We start from the raw sequence: 22,946 nt of genomic DNA, 5'->3' as shown, positions 1-22,946 counted from the left end.
GAAGGCTGACCGGTCCATCGTCATTCTTCCGGCGGACAAGGGTTCCACGACCGTGGTACTTGATCGTCGGGAGTATGTGGCTGAGGGACTGCGTCAGCTTTCAGACAACACCACATACAAAGTTTGCCAAGGTAATCCCATTCCTGATGTCCAGGCAGAGCTCCAAGGAATCCTCAGAACCTTAGGCCCCCTACAAAACCTTTCACCTGACTCCATCAACCTTCTCCCTAAAATTCACAAACCCAATCATCCTGGCCGCCCCATTGTAGTTGGTTAACAAGCCCCCATAGAACGTATCTCTGCCTACATAGATCAACACCTTCAACCCAGTACATGCAGTCTCCCATCCTTCATCAAAGACACCAACCACTTTCTCAAACGCCTGGAATCCTTACCCAATCCGTTACCCCCAGAAACCATCCTTGTAACTATTGATGCCACTTCCTTATACACAAATATCCCGCACGTCCAGGGCCTCGCTGCGATGGAGCACTTCCTTTCACGCCGATCACCTGCCACCCTACCTAAAACCTCTTTCCTCATTACCTTAGCCAGCTTCATCCTGACCCACAACTTCTTCACTTTTGAAGACCAGACATACCAACAATTAAAGGGAACAGCAATGGGTACCAGGATGGCTCCTTCGTACGCCAACCTATTCATGGGTCACTTAGAGGAAGCCTTCTTGGTTACCCAGGCCTGCCAACCCAAAGTTTGGTACAGATTTATTGATGACATCTTCATGATCTGGACTCACAGTGAAGAAGGACTCTAGAATTTCCTCTACAACCTCAACTCCTTTGGTTCCATCAGATTCACCTGGTCCTACTCCAAATCCCATGCCACTTTCCTTGATGTTGACCTCCACCGGTCCAATGGCCAGCTTCACACGTCCATCCACATCAAACCCACCAACAAGCAACAGTACCTCCATTACGACAGCTGCCACCCATTCCACATCAAACGGTCCCTTCCCTACAGCCTAGGTCTTCGTGGCAAACGAATCTGCTCCAGTCCGGAATCCCTGAAGCATTATACCAACAACCTGACAACAGCTTTCGCATCCCACAACTACCCTCCCGACCTGGTACAGAAGCAAATAACCAGAGCCACTTCCTCATCCTCTCAAACCCAGAACCTCCCACAGAAGAACCACAAAAGTGCCCCACTTGTGACAGGATACTTTCCGGGACTGGATCAGATTCTGAATGTGGCTCTCCAGCAGGGATACGACTTCCTCAAATCCTGCCCTGAAATGAGATCCTTCCTTCATGAAATCCTCCCCACTCCACCAAGAGTGTCTTTCCGCCATCCACCTAACCTTCGTAACCTCTTAGTTCATCCCTATGAAATCCCCAAACCACCTTCCCTACCCTCTGGCTCCTACCCTTGTAACCGCCCCCGGTGTAAAACCTGTCCCATGCACCCTCCCACCACCACCTACTCCAGTCCTGTAACCCGGAAGGTGTACACGATCAAAGGCAGAGCCACGTGTGAAAGCACCCACGTGATCTACAAACTGACCTGCCTACACTGTGATGCATTCTATGTAGGAATGACCAGCAACAAACTGTCCATTCGCATGAATGGACACAGGCAGGCAGTGTTTGTTGGTAATGAGGATCACCCTGTGGCTAAACATGCCTTGGTGCACAGCCAGCACATCTTGGCGCAGTGTTACACCATCCGGGTTATCTGGATACTTCCCACTAACACCAACCTATCCGAACTCCGGAGATGGGAACTTGCTCTTCAATATATCCTCTCTTCCCGTTATCCACCAGGCCTCAATCTCCGCTAATTTCAAGTTGCCGCCACTCATACCTCACCTGTCATTCAACAACATCTTTGCCTCTGCACTTCTGCCTCGAGTGACATCTCTGCCCAAACTCTTTGTCTTTAAATATGTCTGCTTGTGTCTGTATATGTGTGGATGAATATGTGTGTGTGTGTGAGTGTATACCCATCCTTTTTTCCCCCTAAGGTAAGTCTTTCCGATCCCGGGACTGGAATGACTCCTTACCCTCTCATTTAAAACACACATCCTTTCGTCTTTCCCTCTCCTTCCCTCTTTCCTGATGAGGCAACAGTTTGTTGCGAAAGCTTGAATTTTGTGTGTATGTTTGTGTTCGTTTGTGTGTCTTTCGATCTGCCAGCACTTTCATTTGGTAAGTCACATCATCTTTGTTTTTATATATATATATACACAGACACAAGCAGACATTTGTAAAGGCAAAGAGTTTTGGCAGAATCTCTGTCTTTCCGCTACCGGGACTGGAATGACTCCTTACCCTCTCCCTCAAAACCCAAACCCTTTCGTCTTTCCCTCTCCTTCCCTCTTTCCTGATGAGGCAACCATTGGTTGCGAAAGCTTGAATTATGTGTGTATGTTTGTGTTTGTTTGTGTGTCTATAGACCTGCCACTGCTTTTGTTTGGTAAGTCTCATCATCTTTCTTTTAGATATATTTTTCCCAATTGGAATGTTTCCCTCTATTATATTCATATATACACTCCTGGAAATTGAAATAAGAACACCGTGAATTCATTGTCCCAGGAAGGGGAAACTTTATTGACACATTCCTGGGGTCAGATACATCACATGATCACACTGACAGAACCACAGGCACATAGACACAGGCAACAGAGCATGCACAATGTCGGCACTAGTACAGTGTATATCCACCTTTCGCAGCAATGCAGGCTGCTATTCTCCCATGGAGACGATCGTAGAGATGCTGGATGTAGTCCTGTGGAACGGCTTGCCATGCCATTTCCACCTGGCGCCTCAGTTGGACCAGCGTTCGTGCTGGACGTGCAGACCGCGTGAGACGACGCTTCATCCAGTCCCAAACATGCTCAATGGGTGACAGATCCGGAGATCTTGCTGGCCAGGGTAGTTGACTTACACCTTCTAGAGCACTTTGGGTGGCACGGGATACATGCGGACGTGCATTCTCCTGTTGGAACAGCAACTTCCCTTGCCGGTCTAGGAATGGTAGAACGATGGGTTCGATGACGGTTTGGATGTACCGTGCACTATTCAGTGTCCCCTCGACGATCACCAGTGGTGTACGGCCAGTGTAGGAGATCGCTCCCCACACCATGATGCCGGGTGTCGGCCCTGTGTGCCTCGGTCATATGCAGTCCTGATTGTGGCGCTCACCTGCACGGCGCCAAACACGCATACGACCATCACTGGCACCAAGGCAGAAGCGACTCTCATCGCTGAAGACGACACGTCTCCATTCGTCCCTCCATTCACGCCTGTCGCGACACCACTGGAGGCGGGCTGCACGATGTTGGGGCGTGAGCGGAAGACGGCCTAACGGTGTGCGGGACCGTAGCCCAGCTTCATGGAGACGGTTGCGAATGGTCCTCGCCGATACCCCAGGAGCAACAGTGTCCCTAATTTGCTGGGAAGTGGCGGTGCGGTCCCCTACGGCACTGCGCAGGATCCTACGGTCTTGGCGTGCATCCGTGCGTCGCTGCGGTCCGGTCCCAGGTCGACGGGCACGTGCACCTTCCGCCGACCACTGGCGACAACATCGATGTACTGTGGAGACCTCACGCCCCACGTGTTGAGCAATTCGGCGGTACGTCCACCCGGCCTCCCGCATGCCCACTATGCGCCCTCGCTCAAAGTCCGTCAACTGCACATACGGTTCACGTCCACGCTGTCGCGGCATGCTACCAGTGTTAAAGACTGCGATGGAGCTCCGTATGCCACGGCAAACTGGCTGACACTGACGGCGGCGGTGCACAAATGCTGCGCAGCTAGCGCCATTCGACGGCCAACACCGCGGTTCCTGGTGTGTCCGCTGTGCCGTGCATGTGATCATTGCTTGTACAGCCCTCTCGCAGTGTCCGGAGCAAGTATGGTGGGTCTGACACACCGGTGTCAATGTGTTCTTTTTTCCATTTCCAGGAGTGTATATATGGTAAGGTCATGATTTTTAATTCCTTAAAGACACCTCTACATGATGCTCTGTAAGCAACTACACTTATTACTCTTACAGCTTTCTTTTGAAGCTTAAAAGACTGAAATAGTGCTGCAGGGAATTTCCACCACGAATCTTGCAGGGCTGTCCATAAATCCGTAAGAGTATGAGGGGGTGGATCTCTCCTGAACAGCATGATGCAAGGCATCCCAGACATGCTCAGTAATGTTCATGTCTGGGCAGTTTGGTGGCTAGGGGAAGTGTTTAAAATCAGAAGAGTGTTCCTGGAGCCACTCTGTAGCAATTCCAGATGTGTGAGGTGTACCACTGTCCTGCTGGAGTTGCCCAAGTCTGTCAGAATGCACAATGGATATGAATGCATGCAGGTGATCAGACAGGATGCTTACATACATTTCACCTGTCAGAGCCATATCTAGATGGATGAGGGGTCCCATATCACACCAGCCGGCCGGGGTGGCCGAGCGGTTCTAGGCGCTACAGTCTGGAACCGCGCGACGTCTACGGTCGCAGGTTCGAATCCTGCCTCGGGCATGGATGTGTGTGATGTCCTTAGGTTAGTTAGGTTTAAGTAGTTCTAAGTTCTAGGAGACTGATGACCTCAGCAGTTAAGTCCCATAGTGCTCAGAGCCATTTGAACCATTTGAGCCATATCACACCAACTGCACATGCCTCACACTATTACAGAGCCTCCACCAGCTTGACATGCATGTTCGTGTCGTGCAGTCATCAAGGGTACACGAGTGAGCCTTCAGCTCTGAAAGCCCATATTGATGACGTTTCATCGAATGGTTCACATGCTGACATTTGTTGATGGCCCAGCATTGAAATCTGCAGCAATTTGCTGAAGGTTTGTACTTCTGTCATGCTGAACGATTCTCTTCAGTCATCTTTGGTCTCGTTCCTGCAGGATCTTTTTCCAGCAACAGCAAAGTTGGAGATTTGATGTTTTACTGAAATCCTGATATTCATGCTGCACTTGTGAAATGGTCATACAAGAAATTCCCACTTCATCGCTATCTCAGAGATGCTGTGTCTCATCGCTCGTGTGCCGACAATAACACCATGTTCAAACTCACTTCAATCTTGATAATCTGCCATTGTAATAGCAGTAACTTATCTAACAACTGTGCCAGACACTTGTTGTCTTATATAGGCATTGCCAACTGCAGTGCCATATTCTGCCTGTTTACTTATCTCTGTATTTGAATATGCATGTCTATACCAGTTTCTTTGGTGCTTCAGTGTATAAGAAATGGTATTACTTATGCAAGCATTTTGAGCCTGTGACTTCTACTTATGGCAGAAGGGATGAAGGGGAAGGAAGAGAGGTGAAGGAAGAGGATTGGAGAGGTTCAGGAAAATGGGTACAGTTTGTAAAAGTTGCCCAGAATGCTGAGTCAGGTGAGACTTACTGGACAGGGTAATGTGGAAAGACTGAAGTCGGGGATTGCAACGGACGAGATTTGAAAACCGGAGAGCTTAAAGGTGGATTATAGGGTAATATGCAAGACAGATTACTCCTAAAACATCAAGCATGAGTTAATAAGACTGAAAAACTAAGTGGATTGTATGTGATAGAGGTGGGAAAAAATAGATAGGTCAGAAAATGAAAGATGGAGAAAAGTTAAATGGAATGAGGAAAATATATTTACTGTGAAGAAGTATAAAGTTGAAAGAAATTAAATTAAATTAAAGCCAGGTGGTTGGTGAGACGCAAGGACATGTTGTAGCATCGATTCCCATCTGCAGAGTTCTGAGAAACTACTGCCTGGGAGAAGTACCCAAATGGCATGTGTTGAGAAACAGGCACCGAGATCACGACTGTCATGTTGTAGAGCATACTCTACAAACTGAACTCTGCCTGAACCCACCACGAAGGCTCAATGGTACTGACGGTCCCTGTCTCATCCTCAGCCTACAGGCGTCACTCGATGCGGATGTAGAGGAGCACGTGGTCAGCACACCGCTCTCCTGGCCATATGTCAGTTTATGAGACCTGAGCCACTGTGTCACAATCACTTAGCTCCTCAGTTTGCCTCACAAGGACAGAGTGCCATACTTGCCAGCAGTGCTTGGCAGACCGGGCAGTCTCCAAGTGCCAGGCCAGCCTGACAGTGCCTAACTTCAGTGATACGATGGAAACCGGTGTTGCCACTGCGGCGAGGCCATTGGTTAGAATGTGCTGTGTAACAGCATATAGTGTTTTTTTTTTTTTTTGAAAAAAGAGACAGCATTGGTCGTATATTTTTTCTATTGCAAAATCGATTTTCTGTCACTGAGTGACCATCTTCAGTGCTAGAAGTCAAAATTTTTTCACATTACGATCAGAGAGTACAACATAGAAAATCACAATTACATCTGCATATGAACACAACACTTGTTAAAACAAACCTATATTGTATAACAAATTGGGATGCACTGTTGTCACTAAGCTTACGGCAATCACATAGACTGAGGTCGCTGTTTACCTGCACTTGTTCAGCAGACCTCGGTGTGACAGGGCTTGACACGCCCTCTATGTGACATGTGTCACGTGAAGACGTAGTGTTATTGGTTTTGCGAATTATTAACACTAAATAAATCTTGTACTTTTGTGAATGGTGTAGTAATTCAAATTTAAAATGTGCGTACAACACATAGCAGACGCAGGAGAACATCTAAAATACATTGGCATATTGTTTTTTATAAACTATAAAACATAAAATAGATCGATGATAAGTTGTTAGAGTGCAGAACATGTACAAAGCAAAAGATAATGCCAAAGAATAATAAATGAACAACATAAAAAGAGGCGTAACACAGGTCTTTCTTAAAAAACGTAACACCCACCATCTGGCGTGGGAAGTCAAAAGTACAACGTTCGTAATTTATGTAACAAACGTTAATACTAAGGAGTGAAAATATAAAAAATAATAACGTTAATACCAAGGAGTCAAATATATAAAAAATAATCACAGTACGAAACTGCCGTTACTTAATAATTAAAATGCTGTGCAAATGTAAGGTGCGAACAAGTAGTATACATCAATCATCGAGAAACCATCATGAGGAAGGACAAGTAATAGTGTCACTTACACCAAAATTTACATTGTACTTAGAGAAATTAAACATAGACTATGCACGATATCCAGCACTTATTCAAATAGCAAAAGAATTGTTAACATACATTAAAAATAATTACGTAAAGTGATAACCGGTTTGTATTACTTTGTGTCAACGCCTACGAGATGTCGACTGTCGTAAAATTATCTTCAGTCGGCGTCCATAAGTTCTGTAAATTACAGAACAAAAAAGAAAGAAGCATCATTTAAAAAACCGAAATTAGTAATGTTATTAAAACAAACTGAAAACATGTGTGTCAATGTGTTGAGATAGTTGAAATAGCGGCCATTATACGTGTTCTCGTAGCGACTATGACTGAGGCGTGTTATATAACGGGTAACAAGCAGCTGACTATGAATTGCAAATTGTGATGAATGACCACAAGTTGAATTTATTTCATAGTAAATCGGAAAAGCATTCCCAAAAATGTGTGCTTCTCGATATCGTTTGCTCGTTGAGCAGCGTGATATCTGGAGCTTTATTATAAAAAAAGATCTCCATCTCTTCCATAAGGTCGAGAAGACGACCTTTTTTACCCTTGTGCAACAATTTAAATTGCGATGGCAAATCTGGAGTTGTATGACCAGTTGCTACCAGATGGGCTGCGAAATTCGATTTTTCAGCAATATCTTTCCTCTCAAGTGCAACGTGCTCACGGAACCTTGTTTCTAATTTTCGTCCTGTTTGCCCTATGTAACTTGCATTACACGTGGCACACACAAGTTTGTAAACACCTGATTCATGTAAGACTTTGCGTTCATGAATGTTATTCCTTAAAAGCACGCCCAGTCTGTTCGCCGTCGAGAAACCTACATTAATATTTCTCTTCTTGAATACACTGGCAATTTTATTGCTAATGGGACCATAGAAAGGCAATGTGATAAATTTTTGATTTTTAGTTTCGCTTGTCTCATTCCGCCTTAAATTGTCTTTACTATATTTTTTGGATGTCATCTCATAAATGTTCATGACATATTTCATCGGGTAATTATTATTTCTTGCAATTTGTTTAACTATGTTTAACTCTTTCTCATGGTTTTCCTTAGATAATGGTAATCGGAACATACGATGAAATGCAAAGTGGAAGAATGCTTTTTTGTGTTGGTCTGGGTGTTGTGAACGATAATCTAAGATGATATCTGTGAATGTTGATTTTCTGTAAATGTCAAATGTATGTTTTCCATTTTCCCTTCCAATGGTTAGGTCTAAAAAATTAATGACTCCATTCTGTTCTTTTTCAACTGTGAAAGCAATTTTGTTGTGTAAGCTATTAAATGTACTGACGACTTCGTCAATATCAGATTGACTACCATTAATAAGCAATAGCGTGTCGTCTACATATCTATAGTAGTATACGATCTTTTTAGCTACTGTGCAGGTAAACAGCGACCTCAGTCTATGTGATTGCCGTGAGCTTAGTGACAACAGTGCATCCCAATTTGTTATACAATATAGGTTTGTTTTAACAAGTGTTATGTTCATATGCAGATGTAATTGTGATTTTCTATGTTGTACTCTCTGATCGTAATGTGAAAAAATTTTAACTTCTAGCACTGAAGATGGTCACTCAGTGACAGAAAATCGATTTTGCAATAGAAAAAATATACGACCAATGCTGTCTCTTTTTTCAAGTATACCTGTTACCTGGTCGTAGTGCACAAGACAACATGGAGTCGCCAATCAATAGCATATAGTGTGTTGCACTATACACCCTCTGCCTAAGCCCATCAATCCTAACTGATAATTTGGTGGTAGCCATACTGATGTAAAAGGCCAAACAGTGTTTTTGTAACACGTGGTATATGACATGTCATTTCTCAAATGACTTTCCCTTTGATAGTATGTATTCTGCCAGTTGTGGAGCTGGTGTGGGTGGTAGTAGGTGGGTGCATAGGGTAAATCTTGCAGTGCAGACAGTCACAGGAGTAGAATCTATAGAGTTGGGAGATGGGTGCAGAAGGAGCATAGCGTCTTAGAAGGGTATTGTGGAGATTGGGAGGATGATGGAAAGTCATTACAGGTGTCGTGGACAAAATCTCAGACAGAATGGAGCTCATTTCAGGACATGATTTTAGGAAGTCATGTCCTTGTTGAATTTGCTGATTATAAAGGCCCTACACTCCTTCTGCACCCATCTCCCTAGCATGTGGCTCCTACCTCTGTGACTGCCCCCACTGCAAGACTTCCCCTGTGCACCCTCCTACCACCATCTAAATCAGCCCTGCAACTGGCAAAATGTATACTATGAAAGGGAGAGCCACTCGTGAAATGACAAATGTCATATACTAGCTGTTATATAAACACTGTCTGGCCTTTTAAATTGGCATGACTACCACCAAATTATAAGGTAGGCAGAGGGTGTATTCTGGCAACACGCAATATCCTGTCACAGAGCATGCTCTACAACACGAAATCTGTTAACTTGGTGCCTGTTTCACCACACGCACCATCTGGATTCTTCTCCCAGACACCACTTTCTCAGAACTCCGCAGGTGGAAACTGGTGCTACAACATGTCCTTGGGTCTCACCACCCACCTGGCTTTAATTTACATTAATTTCTTTCATCTCAGCATTTCTTCATAGCAAACATTTTTTCCTCACTCTGTTTTATTTTTCTACATCTTTCATTTTCTGACCTGTCTATTTTTTCCCACCTCTATCACATATAATGCACTTAGCTTTTCATTGTTATTAACTCACATATGATGTTTTAGGAGTATTCTCAGTCTTGCATAATACCCTATCTTCCACCTTTAAGCTCTCAGGTTTTCAAATTTCATCCAGTGCAGTTCCCAAAAATCAGTCTTTCCTTCTCATCCTATTTGGTGAGTCTCACCTGACCTGGGGTTCTGGGTGACTTTTCTGAACTCTATCCCTTTTCCTAAACCTTTCCAGTCCTTTTCTTTCACCCCTCCTCCTCCCTCTTCAACCCTGCTGCATGAAAGAAGGAGCATAAGTAATATCTTTTTTTTATGTGTTTTCTACTGCCACCACTTGGTGAGCAGATTTTTTGGTCTATCTTATTACATTTAATTACAATGTTTGCAATAATAATGATCTTTTCTGATGGTTTATAGTTTTTTGATTGGAGGTTAGAATTTGTACAAAAAATGTCAGTATGAGTGTGAGTCATGGACTGGAACAAAAAGAAATTAACAAAGATTACAAGCATCAGAGATTCTATGCCTAAGAAGAGGAGATGGATGCATACTATCCAACAGGAGGAGGAATGCTGGCATTGGAAAAGTACTGGCAAATTAAACTATAAATAAGGAGTTTAAGGAATACAGCAACAACTAGAAGAACAATGTCAGAAAAATGGAAGACTGCAGAATACATGAAGTAATTGTGAATTATTACCCCCTGTACCGAAGATCTTCACAAAGACCAAGGGAAAGGTGTAAAGACCAAAAATTTCACTCAAGAAGGCACAGCAGACCAATCCCTTATATGTGCAGAAAGAAGAAGGAGAATAATTTGCACATAACTTTGTATTAAGCAGCTCTTGGGTTTGCCAATCTGACAACTAAAAGATGTTTGTGCAGAATATTGAACATGATCATTTGGAGTAGAAGGGCAGAAACACTGGCCTGTATCAGTGAAGCTGTTTTTTTTTCTGATATGCTTAAATATACTTAAATGTACAAAACTTCCTAACAGATCAAAACTGTGTGCTGTGCAGAACATTGCTTTGCTAAGAATGCACTAATTCCCAAATTCTACTGCATACAAGAGGTGATAGCAGAGGTAAGGCTGAGAGGGTATATTGTGACTTATGCTGGGTGGTTCATCCGGTACAGCTTTGCTTTTCTGCATTTGAGTCCTGGTCCAGCACAAAGCCCTTATAGGTAACTAGAACAAAAAATCATTTTCTAATGGCTTAAAAGATGCTTTGAACCTTCTAAAATAAGAGGCAAAAACTCTAAACCCTGAAAAAAATTTGTTCTATGGAATTCTGAACTACCCCTTTAGTGCCTTGGATGACCTGAAATGGCCTACCTGGACCAACTCAGTACCCCCTGTAGTGTTTGGGTATAGCTAGATGCATTTCACAGAAAACAGTATATTAGCTTAGCATCAGCAAACGTCAGTATGTGCACAAAGAAGACAATTCTTTTGCTTTGAATCTCGATTTTTGTTTGCAGTGTGACTTTTGATAGTTTATTTGTGAGCTTATAATACACAGCTTTGTCTTTTATGTAAGAATGAATGATATGAAAGTGTAATCAGGTAAGAAGGGTATAAAAATATCATATCCGATGTGGTGTCAAAGGTGACCAAAGAACAGATATGAGGCTGAAAGCAGTTCAAAGGAGTCACTGACTTTGCAGAGAAACTGAATAACAGTGGCCAGGACTTTGATGTGAAATATGGATCGAAGCTGTAGGATTATAAATTTTCCTGGCATTTTCTCTGTTATTTCTCAACACATGAAATGTGAAACATGCAATGTAGACATCACATTGCAAGAACAAAGTCCTGGAGACTTAGGCTTCACAATAATAATTTCTTTTTCAAACTGCACAGCAGTTGTTATACTAAGTAGTAAGTTTATATGGAATGCATATGATATCAGTCATTGAATCATCCTAATAATGTGCCTGTTTGGAGTCGGTCTAAACAGGACTGTAAAGTCTTGTACATTCATAGAATCGCCGCAACCAATATTTCAATCATTGTATGATAAATGAATGGATATGATTTCAATCACAATTACAAAACTATGACAGACCACTCCTGGGATAGCAGATTAATGGTAAGGGTCTTCTAAAAATAGAATTTTCTCCTTTTGTTCATGTCTATAACACATCTCAAAACAATTTACTCAGAATACAATTTTTCAAAATGGCACACAGCATAACTCCAACAATTTTCAGTCTTTACCCTCTAATCTGATAGTAAATTTTAGCACATGATGTTGATGGAGATGTTAGATACTGACTTGGTGTGCTCGACGAGGGCAATGCCAATTCCACAATTCCTGGCAGCTGGGTCAACAGACCCAGCTACCATCTCCAACCGGTGAAGGTGTACGTCAGGGAACAGGTCACGCAATTTCTCAGACACCTGAAAAACACATTACATATGTACCAGACTCCACAGGTAACTAATACACACTGCCTGCCAAGTATGTGAAGTACACAGAAGCTGAGGAGGAAATGTAATGGAAGTTCATGGATTGAGAGGGTCCAGCTGTTAATGGTGAGTGACATTTTCTGAACAGTTGAACCCCTCGCCATGATTATTCTGATAACCTCCATGTAGAAGAGGCATATGGTCCGGGCTTGTACTGAGGCCAGCTCGTATGAGCTTGTAAAGCTTGACCTAGCTTAGCCTAATGGAGTTACATCACCCCCACTTCTGCTGTGTACAAGGAATGGAAGTAAACAGAGTGTCTGGACTTCCACTCTCCAATTTCTGTCTCTGTATCTATTATGTTCTGAACCACCATTAAGTAATGTTTACAGAATGAGATTTTCACTCTGCAGTGGAGAGTGCGCTGATATGAAACTTCCTGGCAGATTAAAACTGTGTGCCAGACTGAAACTCGAACTCCGGACCTTTGCCTTTCATGGGCAAGTGCTCTAGCAACTGAGCTCCCCAAGCACTCAGTGAAAATCTCATTCTGGAAACATCCCCCAGGCTGTGGCTGAGGCATGTCTCCGCAATATCCTTTCTTTCAGGAGTGCTAGTTCTGCAGGGTTCGCAGGAGAGTTTCTGTAAAGTTTGGAAGGTAGGAGACGAGATACTGGCAGAAGTAAAGCTGTGAGCACCGGGCGTGAGTCGTGCTTCGGTAGCTCAGATGGTAGAGCACTTGCCCGCGAAAGGCAAAGGTCCCAAGTTCGAGTCTCGGTCTGGCACACAGTTTTAATCTGCCAGGAAGTTTCAAGTAATGTTTAATCTCAATGTTTTGATAGTGTCAAAGAAACAGTTTTGTTTCTGATGTCCGATATTCTGCCCACTGTAATAAAGATATGATAAGTTTGTTTATGTCTCACTAGAGTACACTGGAATACAGTTAACCCAAGTGTCACCACCTAGTGAAAGCCTAATGAATGGTCAGATAAAATGATTGTACAAAACATGTGTCAGTTATTTCATTTTGTGGAGTAAAAGTCCAGACTAATTGTCAAACAGTGACTGCTATGCTTTGGTCTGCCTATGCAACAAGAGCCCATAAACTGCTTTCACAGGCAACCTCAAAATAGTTGTAAAGAGTTACCTGTAGTCTGTTCTCTGCTTGCTGTCATTCCAATTGCCCTCAGGTGAAAAACCTCTTGAGTAATAAAGTGTCCAGCAGAAACATGTGCAGAATTCACCAGTGATATGAGGAGATATGACTCTCTGATCATCACAGGAGGGCTGTGAGTGGAATGTCTTGAGAGGAAAGCAGTGTACTCAGAGCTTAGTGCATGTACAGTCATGCATCAGTTTGCACCACTGTAAGTAGTAAAGAGGATTTTATCTGCAAGTGTGCCATTATTAGGCACTTGTTTTGTGCTTTCCTGGGGAAAATTCCACATATACCATCACAGTTACAAGAGATTATTCCATGTATTCATAGTTCCTTTTGTTTACACAAATGCGAAACAATAAAATCTCATACAACTTGTATTATTTCCTCAGCACTATAGTTTCTGCCTACATTATACATTGGCCAGTTTAGTCAGTGATAGCTTTGCTCACCTGGAAGTGGAAAGTGCTATTCTCTGCTTGCCAATGATTGTGGATATGCATGGCACACAAAAACTCATGAAACCAAAATGGATGAGGCACATAATGCCATTTAGTCTTTCACAGTTTCATAAAATTCACACAAAAATTCATATTTATGAAATGAGGTTCAAATAGACCTTAGCCTCACTTGCCAAAGCTTAAAGATTTTGCTGCTTACAGCCACCTGAGGTTCACACTTATGGCAATGACTTGCAGCTTCCATTATGAAGTGAATGCATCAAGTGACTCATGCAGACTGATTCAGGCAGATATAATAGTGTTGCTTTTATTTTTTTGGTGTGGATGGTTAAGGGAACATTCAATTTATGATGAAAGGGTCACAAAATCAGTAGGATCTGAAGAATTTTACCCCAATAGTGGCAGATTCACAGACCTCCACAGTACAGAAACCACAAACAATGACTGATTCAGAGTACAGGAAATATTGATACCAGCAGGATTGCATGATTGAAGAATGAGTTGTAGGAGTAACTCCCATTTCCTCTAAATTTTTAAGGCAGTAAGCTGAACAGTTCAATACAGAAGCCACAGATGTGAAATTTTGTGCATAGAAGAAGTATTAAAAGTAATGATAAGAGGGTCCCATTTCAATAACATTAATGTTTAAAGGTTTTCAGTAAGAAACACAATTACAGTGTTCCATAACCATAACGGATAAAGTGTTACATTAATATTTGACTAAATGTTAAAAAACTACTAGATTCAAAAAATATTCAAGATTAAGTAGGAGAGATAAAAAGTTATACATTTTTGAAATACGTGCATTGAATGCATCCTACATGAAAATATTTGTTTTTTGTTTCTTGGTATATCTGATGTAGGAGTAAAAAGAAACATAAAAATAAAATTATAAAAATAAACTGAAAGATAAAAAATAAAATAAAATAAAAAATTAGAAATAAATAATAAAAGTAAAAAAACAAAAACTGAAGTAAAAAAGATGCAATGTTCTTGACTAGTAACCAGAACATCTTGGCTATCGGGTTTGGTGCCAGTCAGTGCTAAAATTCTGAAAATAAAGTCATCAGTAATGGAACCCAAATGTTCCTAGCATAGAGAGTCAGCCTTGCTGTGCCATTGGTTTAACATACAGAACTAGCCATATAATGACACACTGGTGTCATGGTGCACTAAAAGAGAACAGGTGTGCATCCCATGAAAAAGAAGTTGGAAGAAGCTGAAATGAAGAAGACAGTAAAGAATCAAAGGAATTGACAGACTGATTTGAATAACAAGAATGGGAAAAGTGTATGTGGGTGCTTTACTGAGCAGCTAGAAGGGAGAAAAAGAAAATCTGAAGTATGCAGAAAACACCAGAGTAATCAGAGGTATTAGATGTTCCCAGCATTTCTGATTATGTTGATGATGACGACTACGATAACCAATTTACTGGATCTTGGAACCCCTTATCCAAATGTGGTAACTAATGAATGAGTTATTTTGCAGCTGTGGAGAACTTGGTACTGGGTGTGTGTGCTCTGCTTGGAATTGTGCCACATTTACTGGAAAAGGAACGCCCCAAAACTGTGTATGATGACTACTTGCACAAGAAATGAATATTCTAAAATGTTTTGAAATATAAAAATGAAAGTACTTACACATTCCATGTTAGTGTTTAAATACATTTCAGTACTCTGATTTCTTAACATAAATTAGCAGATAAATTAAGTGGAAATTATTTTCACTCATGTATGTGTTAATATAAGCTTCCTTCTCAATAGCATAATTTCCCAACCTAGCAGAAAATTACCACTTGGTGTGGGGAATGGTTTATAATCACATATTTGTGACCGAGCGAGGTGGCGCAGTGGTTAGACACTGGACTCGCATTTGGGAGGATGACGATTCAATCCCACATCCGGCCATCCTGATTTAGGTTTTCCGTGATTTCCCTAAATCACTCCAGGCAAATGCTGGGAGGGTTCCTCTGAAAGGGCATGGCCGACTTCCTTCTTCCCCATCCTCCCCTAATCCGATGAGACCAATGACCAGGCTGTCTGGTCTCCTTCCCCAAACCAACCAACCAACCACATATTTATGCTATTTACAGTTAACTTGATTTAGTGTACTGAAAGTAGAGAAATTACAGTAATCTTACATGCAGTTAGTATTAGATTATCTACAAAAAATATGCCAAAATAATAACTTTTGCTTAAGTGTGCACAGTTCCCCCACTTTTCCTTACTACTATTTACATGTTCTTTCTCAGTGAGTCTGCAGATAGAGAGAGAGAGAAGAGAGAGAGAGAGAGATAGATAGAGAGGGAGTGGGGTGGGGTAGGAGAAGATGGACTGAAAGGGGTGGGAGGAGGTGATGAACAGAGATGAGGGGAGGAGGATAAGATGGATAAAGATAGGGGGAAGAAGAGATGGACAGAAAGACAGAGGAAAAGGAGATTAGGACATATACCCAAAGCCCATGAAAATCAGCATCTGTGAATCATTGCTTGGTTCACTAGTACATTATATGAGAACATTTATAAATGGTAGGTTCACCTGGAGATCAACAGAGGTGATGAACCGCAGGATCTCACGGAAGGCTGGATCTGGACAAGTCTCAACCTCTCTAACAGCCTTCCCTTCATGTCCAGATTGGTGCACGTGGTTTATGAGGACTCCCATAATCTTGCCACTCATGGTATCGACTGCTTGCAAAGAAACACCTGTCAACATAAGTTGTTTTCTGAGTCTGTAAGTTCTGTTCTTCAGAGTCTAAAAAGATGAACCTCAGTTTAAATCCTAGCCAAGCTATCTTGATTTTATTCTCTGCATCTTTATCAGATTAATTCTAAATGAGCCTATTATAGTCTTTCTAGTGAGGCCTCAATGCTAATGCCCCCCTGTACTTCTCTCCTCACTTAACCTACAAAAGGACTACACAAACAGGTGAATGCAATGCCCAATTGTAAAGTGATGTGCAAAAAGGTCATATCCTTTGACCTTTGTGAGAAATCATAAAATACAACAAAGATTGTACCTTACTTTAGTTACTGGGTCACAACAAAAATAGTCCTGCACCATCTCTGCATCTACTTGGTCATTCTGCAAGCCACACTAAAGTATTTAGCAGAAGGTTCATAGAACCACTTTCAGATTATTTTTCAGTCACTCCACTCTTGACTAGCAAATGGGAAATACGAACACCTAAATGTTCCCATACAAGATCTGATTTCTCTTATTTTGTTATGATGGTCATTTTGCCTTATGTAGATATAAAATACATAATTTTAGCACAGACCTGTTGTGTATCATGGGAGATCAGACAATAAAAATAATAGGCTTACACAAGACTTAATCTAACTTTAACTTATGCTTAGAACAACACACACATCCATGCCCGAGTGAGGACTCGAACTTCTGATGGGGGGAGCCACATGAATCATTACAAGATGCCTTAGACCCCAGGGCTATGTTGCACAGCTAAAAATTAAAACCAAACTCTGTCCAAACAGGCTTCTGAAGCCAGAATGAGATTTTCAGTTTGCAGGAGTGTGCGCACTGATATGAAACTTCCTGGCAGATTGAAACTGTGTGCTGGACCAAGACTTGAGGCAAAGGTCCCAAGTTCGAGTCTCAGTCTGACACACAGTTTTAATTTGCCAGGAAGTTTCAGGCCTCTGAAGGCTTAACGGTACTGACCGACCACCATATATCCTCAACTGATAGACATCTGTGGATGTGGATATGGAGCGGCATGTCGCCAGCTCACTTCTCTCTCCGCCATTGCTACTCCTCACAAGGGGATGCCACAACGTTGGGATCATAGATTTACTTCAAACTTTGTGCACATTCAGTAGGCCATCAAAACAACATAATGTGTAAGTAATAAGGTGCAGTTCTGCAACAGAAGTTTTACATGTCTGTCGTGTAACACATGTATTTGAGTGAAGGTGCCGAGCCTAAGGCATTGCGGTCAAGTAGTTGCCAGCACAGTAGCTCAGAGGCTTAGGTCAGATGGTTAGCTGCCTTCTATAATTGAAAAACTGAGTTAATGGATCAACAATGTTCTTGAACAGGTGTCATGATGGATCACCCACCCTGATCAAATGCAATGAACAACAATGAACAAAATGAGATTAAAAAAAGTGGTTAGCTTTAGCACACTGCATGAGGGTCATGGATGAGGAGACAGTTCGAATCCTGGTAACACTTACTTGTTAACCTACATTTTTTCTTCACTGGTCACATTATTTAATTTATTTTACATTTGAGAGGTAATATAATGAAAAAACCTCATGGGCATTTTCATGAAGTTGTAGTGAATCCCATATTATTTGACTACTTACTACTTGTAATTAAATTTTCAAGGATGAGGAACAGACTTGGAAAGCCCAAATCAAACCTTGATAAATAATGATGTGAATGATGTTATTATCAATCATTAATATAGTAAGTCACGATGTGCTAGAGCACAAGAGTAATGAACAACTACTTGTCAGATGTGCTCTCGACATCACATGTTGCGGGATAATATTTGTGATACAGGCATAGAAAACATAAGTTGAAAGTTCATGCAAATACACATGTTCTTTTCATAATAGTATCCCTCAAATGTCATATAAATTAAAAAATATGACCAGTGATGAAAAAATAGATTAATAATTAAGTTCAAGTGGGAGTCAAACCGTCGTGTCATACACTCTCATCTTATGAAGCTCAAACACTAATCACCTCACCACCACAGTTTTTAACACCCAGCACCTATGCACAGATTCATAAGCACATAATAGACATGTAAAACTTCTCTTGTGATTTTCTCGGAATTGCCAGAGTAGTGCACCTAACAACTTTCACATTACGTTTTTTTAATGGCCTACTAAAGCTTGAAGTAGGTCTGTGATCCCAACATCCCAACAAGGGGAGGCCCCCTTGTCAGTCAAATTGCCTGCTTGCCAACAGCACTTGGCAGACTGGGGGGGTCACCCCTCCAAGTGCTAGCCAAGCCCAACAGCACTTAACTTTGGTGATCTAATGGGAACAGGTGTTATCACTTCAGCAAGGCCAGCCACAGTGGCTGAGTGGCTCTAGGCACTTCAGTCCGGAACCGCGTGACTACTATGGTAGCAGGTCCGAATCCTGCCTCACGCATGGATGTGTGTGATGTTCTTCGACTAGTTAGGTTTAAGTAGCTAAGTTCTAGGGGACAGACGACCTCAGATGTTAAGTCCCACAGTGCTCAGTGCCATTAGAACCATTTTTGAACTGCAGCAAGGCTGTTGGCTAGAACATGCAAATAACTACACTAAAATTGTCTGTCAAGTTGAGGTACATCATCTGACTGAAAAAGTGCAGCACTCAGATGGGGGAGGAGGAGGTGGAGGGGGAAGGAAGGCAAAGGAATGAAACTTCATGGGTTGGGAGGGTATATGATGTCATTTAAATGATTATAAAATTGAGTCAAATTTACTAAGAACTTGGCAGTATGAAACAACTTGTCAGTATCCTGTCACACCCCCTCTAGCCTTGATGCATGCACTGATCTGGTTGGGAAGGGTGCCATAAAGCTGTTGTGTCCGGAGAGAAGTTGGCTCACAATTGATGTAACTGGTCCTCGATATCCTCAATACTGGACCCGGGATGGAGTTAATGTCCAAGCTGGTCTCACACGTGTTCTATCAGGGACAGACCTAGCAATCTAGCTTGCCACAAGAGTATCTCAACATCATGCAGGCAGTTCAGAGAGAAACGTGCCATGCATGGATGAGCATCATGCTAGCAAAAAAATGGCACCACAATACTGTTGCATGTGATGTAACACATGAGAATGCAGGATGTCTGTGACATATGGTTTTGGCATCAGAATCCCCTCATTCACTACCAGCCATTTCATGAAGTCGTAGCTGGTGACTCCACACACTGTAACACCAGTGCCACTCCAAAACATTGCTAGAATGGGACCTCTCCACATGCCACCATCACACTCGCTGAGAATGGTCGCATTGGGTGGTACCCTGTTCCAGTTGTGAATGGAGTGCACTTTGGAGAAAAGAGAACCACTTGTATGAATATCAAGAGCTCAGATGGAAACCCAGTTCTAAGCAAAGAAGGGAAAGCAGAAAATTGGAAGGAGTATATAGAGGGTCTATACAAGGGCGACGTACTTGAGGACAATATTCTGGAAATGGAAGAGAATGTAGAGGAAGATGAAATGGGAGATACGATACTGCGTGAAGAGTTTGACAGAGCACTGAAAGACCTGAGTTGAAATAAGGCCCCGGGAGTAGACAACATTCCAGTAGAACTACTGACGGCCTTGGGAGAGCCAGTCCTGACAAACCTCTACCATCTGGTGAGCAAGATGTATGAGACAGGCGAAATACCCTCAGACTTCAAGAAGGATATAATAATTCAAATCCCAAAGAAAGCAGGTGTTGACTGATGTGAAAATTACTGAACAATCAGTTTAATTAGCCACAGCTGCAAAATACTAATGCGAATTCTTTACTGACGAATGGAAAACCTAGTAGAAGCCAACCTCGGGGAAGATCAGTTTGGATTCCGTAGAAATATTGGAACACATGAGGCCATACTCACCTTACGACTTATCTTAGAAGAAAGATTAAGGAAAGGCAAAACTATGTTTCTAGCATTTGTAGACTTAGAGAAAGCTTTTGACAATGTTGACTGGAATACTCTCTTTCAAATTCTAAAGGTGGCAGGGGTAAATTACAGGGAGCAAAAGGCTATTTACAATTTGTACAGAAACCAGATGGCAGTTATAAGAGTCGAGGGACATGAAAGAGAAGCAGCGGTTGGGAAGGGAGTGAGACAGGGTGGTAGCCCCTCCCTGATGTTATTCAATCTGTATATTGAGCAAGCAGTAAAGGAAACAAAAGGAAAATTCGGAGTAGGTATTAAAATCCATGGAGAAGAAATAAAAACTTTGAGGTTCGCTGATGACATTGTAATTCTGTCAGAGACAGCAAAGGACTTGGAAGAGCAGTTGAATGGAATGGACAGTGTCTTGAAAGGAGGATATTAGATGAAAATCAACAAAAGAAAGACGAGGATAATGGAATGTAGTCGAATTAAGTTGGGTGATGTTGAGGGAATTAGATTAGGAAATGAGACACTTAAATTAGTAAAGGAGTTTTGCTATTTGGGAAGCAAAAGAACTGGTGATTGTCGAAGTAGAGAGGATATAAAATGTAAACTGGCAATGGCAAGAAAAGCGTTTCTGAAGAAGAGAAATTTGTCAACATCGAGTGTAGATTTAAGTGTCAGGAAGTCATTTCTGAAAGTATTTGTATGAAGTGTAGCCATGTACGGAAGTGAAACATGGACGATAAATAGTTTGGACAAGAAGAGAATAGAAGCTTTCGAAATGTGGTGCTACAGAAGAACGCTGAAGATTAGATGGGTAGATCACATAACTAATGAGGAGGTATTGAATAGAATTGTGGAGAAGAGGTGTTTGTGGCACAACTTGATGAGAAGAAGGGATCGGTTGGTAGGACATGTTCTGAGGCATCAAGGGATCACAAATTTAGCATTGGAGGGCAGTGTGGAGGGTAAATATCATAGAGGGAGACCAAGAGATGAATACATGAAGCAGATTCAGAAGGATGTAGGCTGCAGTAGGTACTGGGAGATCTAGCAGCTTGCACAGGATAGAGTAGCATGGAGAGCTGCATCAAACCAGTCTCAGGACTGAAGACCACAACAACAACAACAACAATGGAGTGTGGGAAGAATGATCATTGGTAAGCCTCTGTATTGGCTCTAATTTCTCAAATTATCTCTTCATGGTCATTACAGGAGATGTATGTGGGAGGAAGTAGTATGTTGTCTGACTCATCCTGGAAAGTACTCTCGAAATTTATGTAGTAATGTTAATGCGTCAGGATTGGCCAGGAGGGGAAAACTGTAGGCACCCATGAAGAATTACACATTTTTTATATGCATGAATGTTTATTGCCATAAACAGGCAGGCCTAGAGAAGCTGCGGGAACTGAACGGGCTACTGCCCAAGAAAGCAGGAGAGGTGGTAGTCTGATCAGTTTGGAACCTGCCGGCAGAAGAGGGCGAACAGCGTGTCCACTCCCAGCAGCTGGCCATGGTTCCACCCCCACTTGACTGCCTCCAAGCCTCCCTATTGGTTGGCCTGATCGTAAGACGGACAGTTCGATAGCGTTACCTCATCAGCAACATGTGAATTTAGCTGCCGATGGTTCAACACGTGAGTTTCAGAGTGGGTCTGTCCGTTTCTGGGCAACGTGACTGAGATGCTGCAACTAGCTGCCAGGCAGAAGACACTGACGAACATCAAGTGAAAAATAAAAATCAAATTTTTATACTAATAAATCCATTCAATAATGGCCCCCATTGTACACCCTTCACCCCTCCGCAGGATTGAAGCATGGGGGAGTGGGAGGGGGTGGTAAACTGACAGTTACTAGAGGGGCTCCTGCGAAGGATGGCCTTACATAATTTTAACAATACATTTTGATTATTTGTGTTTTTGTGTTAGATTTGTATTAAAAAATGACAATAATTGGGTGATGTTTGCTTGCTTGACAAAATTTGGAAGATGGCAGATGGTGCGGTGGTGGTGTGGGACACTGCGAGTGGCAGCACTGGTTGCACCAATCAGCTGTTAGCGGTGGTAGTGGCGGAGGTCGCTGACCGTGACAGGCAGCTATAAGTGGGGGGGTTCCGGAAGGGGCGATGAATAGATCACGGGGGGGGGGGGGGGCTTCATACACATACGTAGTTCCTTACATCTAAAGGCGGGCCATGCCTTTTCTTTTGGGGGTATTTTACTTTTTTACTATTCCTTTCTACTCATTACTATCTTCTACTGAACTACTATCATATGGGGGCAGCAAGGAACACTCTTGCTTGCATTTCAGAACATAACATGGTATTCTCCAGGAAATTGCTGTTTAGGGACAGCAGGAAGAGATGACCAAAGTCACGCCAAATGTCCTTTTCTAAACACTGCTCATAGTGATGAACCAATAAAGATAATTTCCTCAGTTGGGTAGTGATACTACATGGAGAGCTATTAAATAGTGAACCGCTACCGTTCAGTAGCAGGGCTGGGTTGCTCGAAAGTATTCCTAAGTTATACTCTATATAATACTCTGCGTACATTGTCACTCTAAACTTATGCAATAAATGACTGATAAATTGTAGGAAAATTA

At 42.3% G+C, this 22,946-nt stretch overlaps 1 protein-coding gene across 1 annotated transcript in view; it reads right to left on the bottom strand.

Moving 5' to 3' along the window:
* LOC126106778 (arylalkylamine N-acetyltransferase 1-like) overlaps window positions 1–22,946 on the bottom strand; it is a 61,688-nt gene that overhangs the window by 18,890 nt on the left and 19,852 nt on the right. The window contains exons 2-3 of the mRNA XM_049913156.1: window positions 16,297–16,463; window positions 12,006–12,130 (exon numbers count right to left, since the gene is read on the bottom strand). Of these exons, the coding sequence (XP_049769113.1) occupies window positions 12,006–12,130; window positions 16,297–16,463 (292 nt within the window). The remainder of the gene's footprint in view (window positions 1–12,005; window positions 12,131–16,296; window positions 16,464–22,946) is intronic.

The sequence above is a fragment of the Schistocerca cancellata genome, chromosome 10 (genome assembly GCF_023864275.1).
Source record: "Schistocerca cancellata isolate TAMUIC-IGC-003103 chromosome 10, iqSchCanc2.1, whole genome shotgun sequence".
Classification (NCBI taxonomy): Eukaryota; Metazoa; Arthropoda; class Insecta; order Orthoptera; family Acrididae; genus Schistocerca; species Schistocerca cancellata.
Note: the sequence above shows the minus strand (reverse complement) of the source record. Positions and strands in the feature narration are given on the sequence as shown.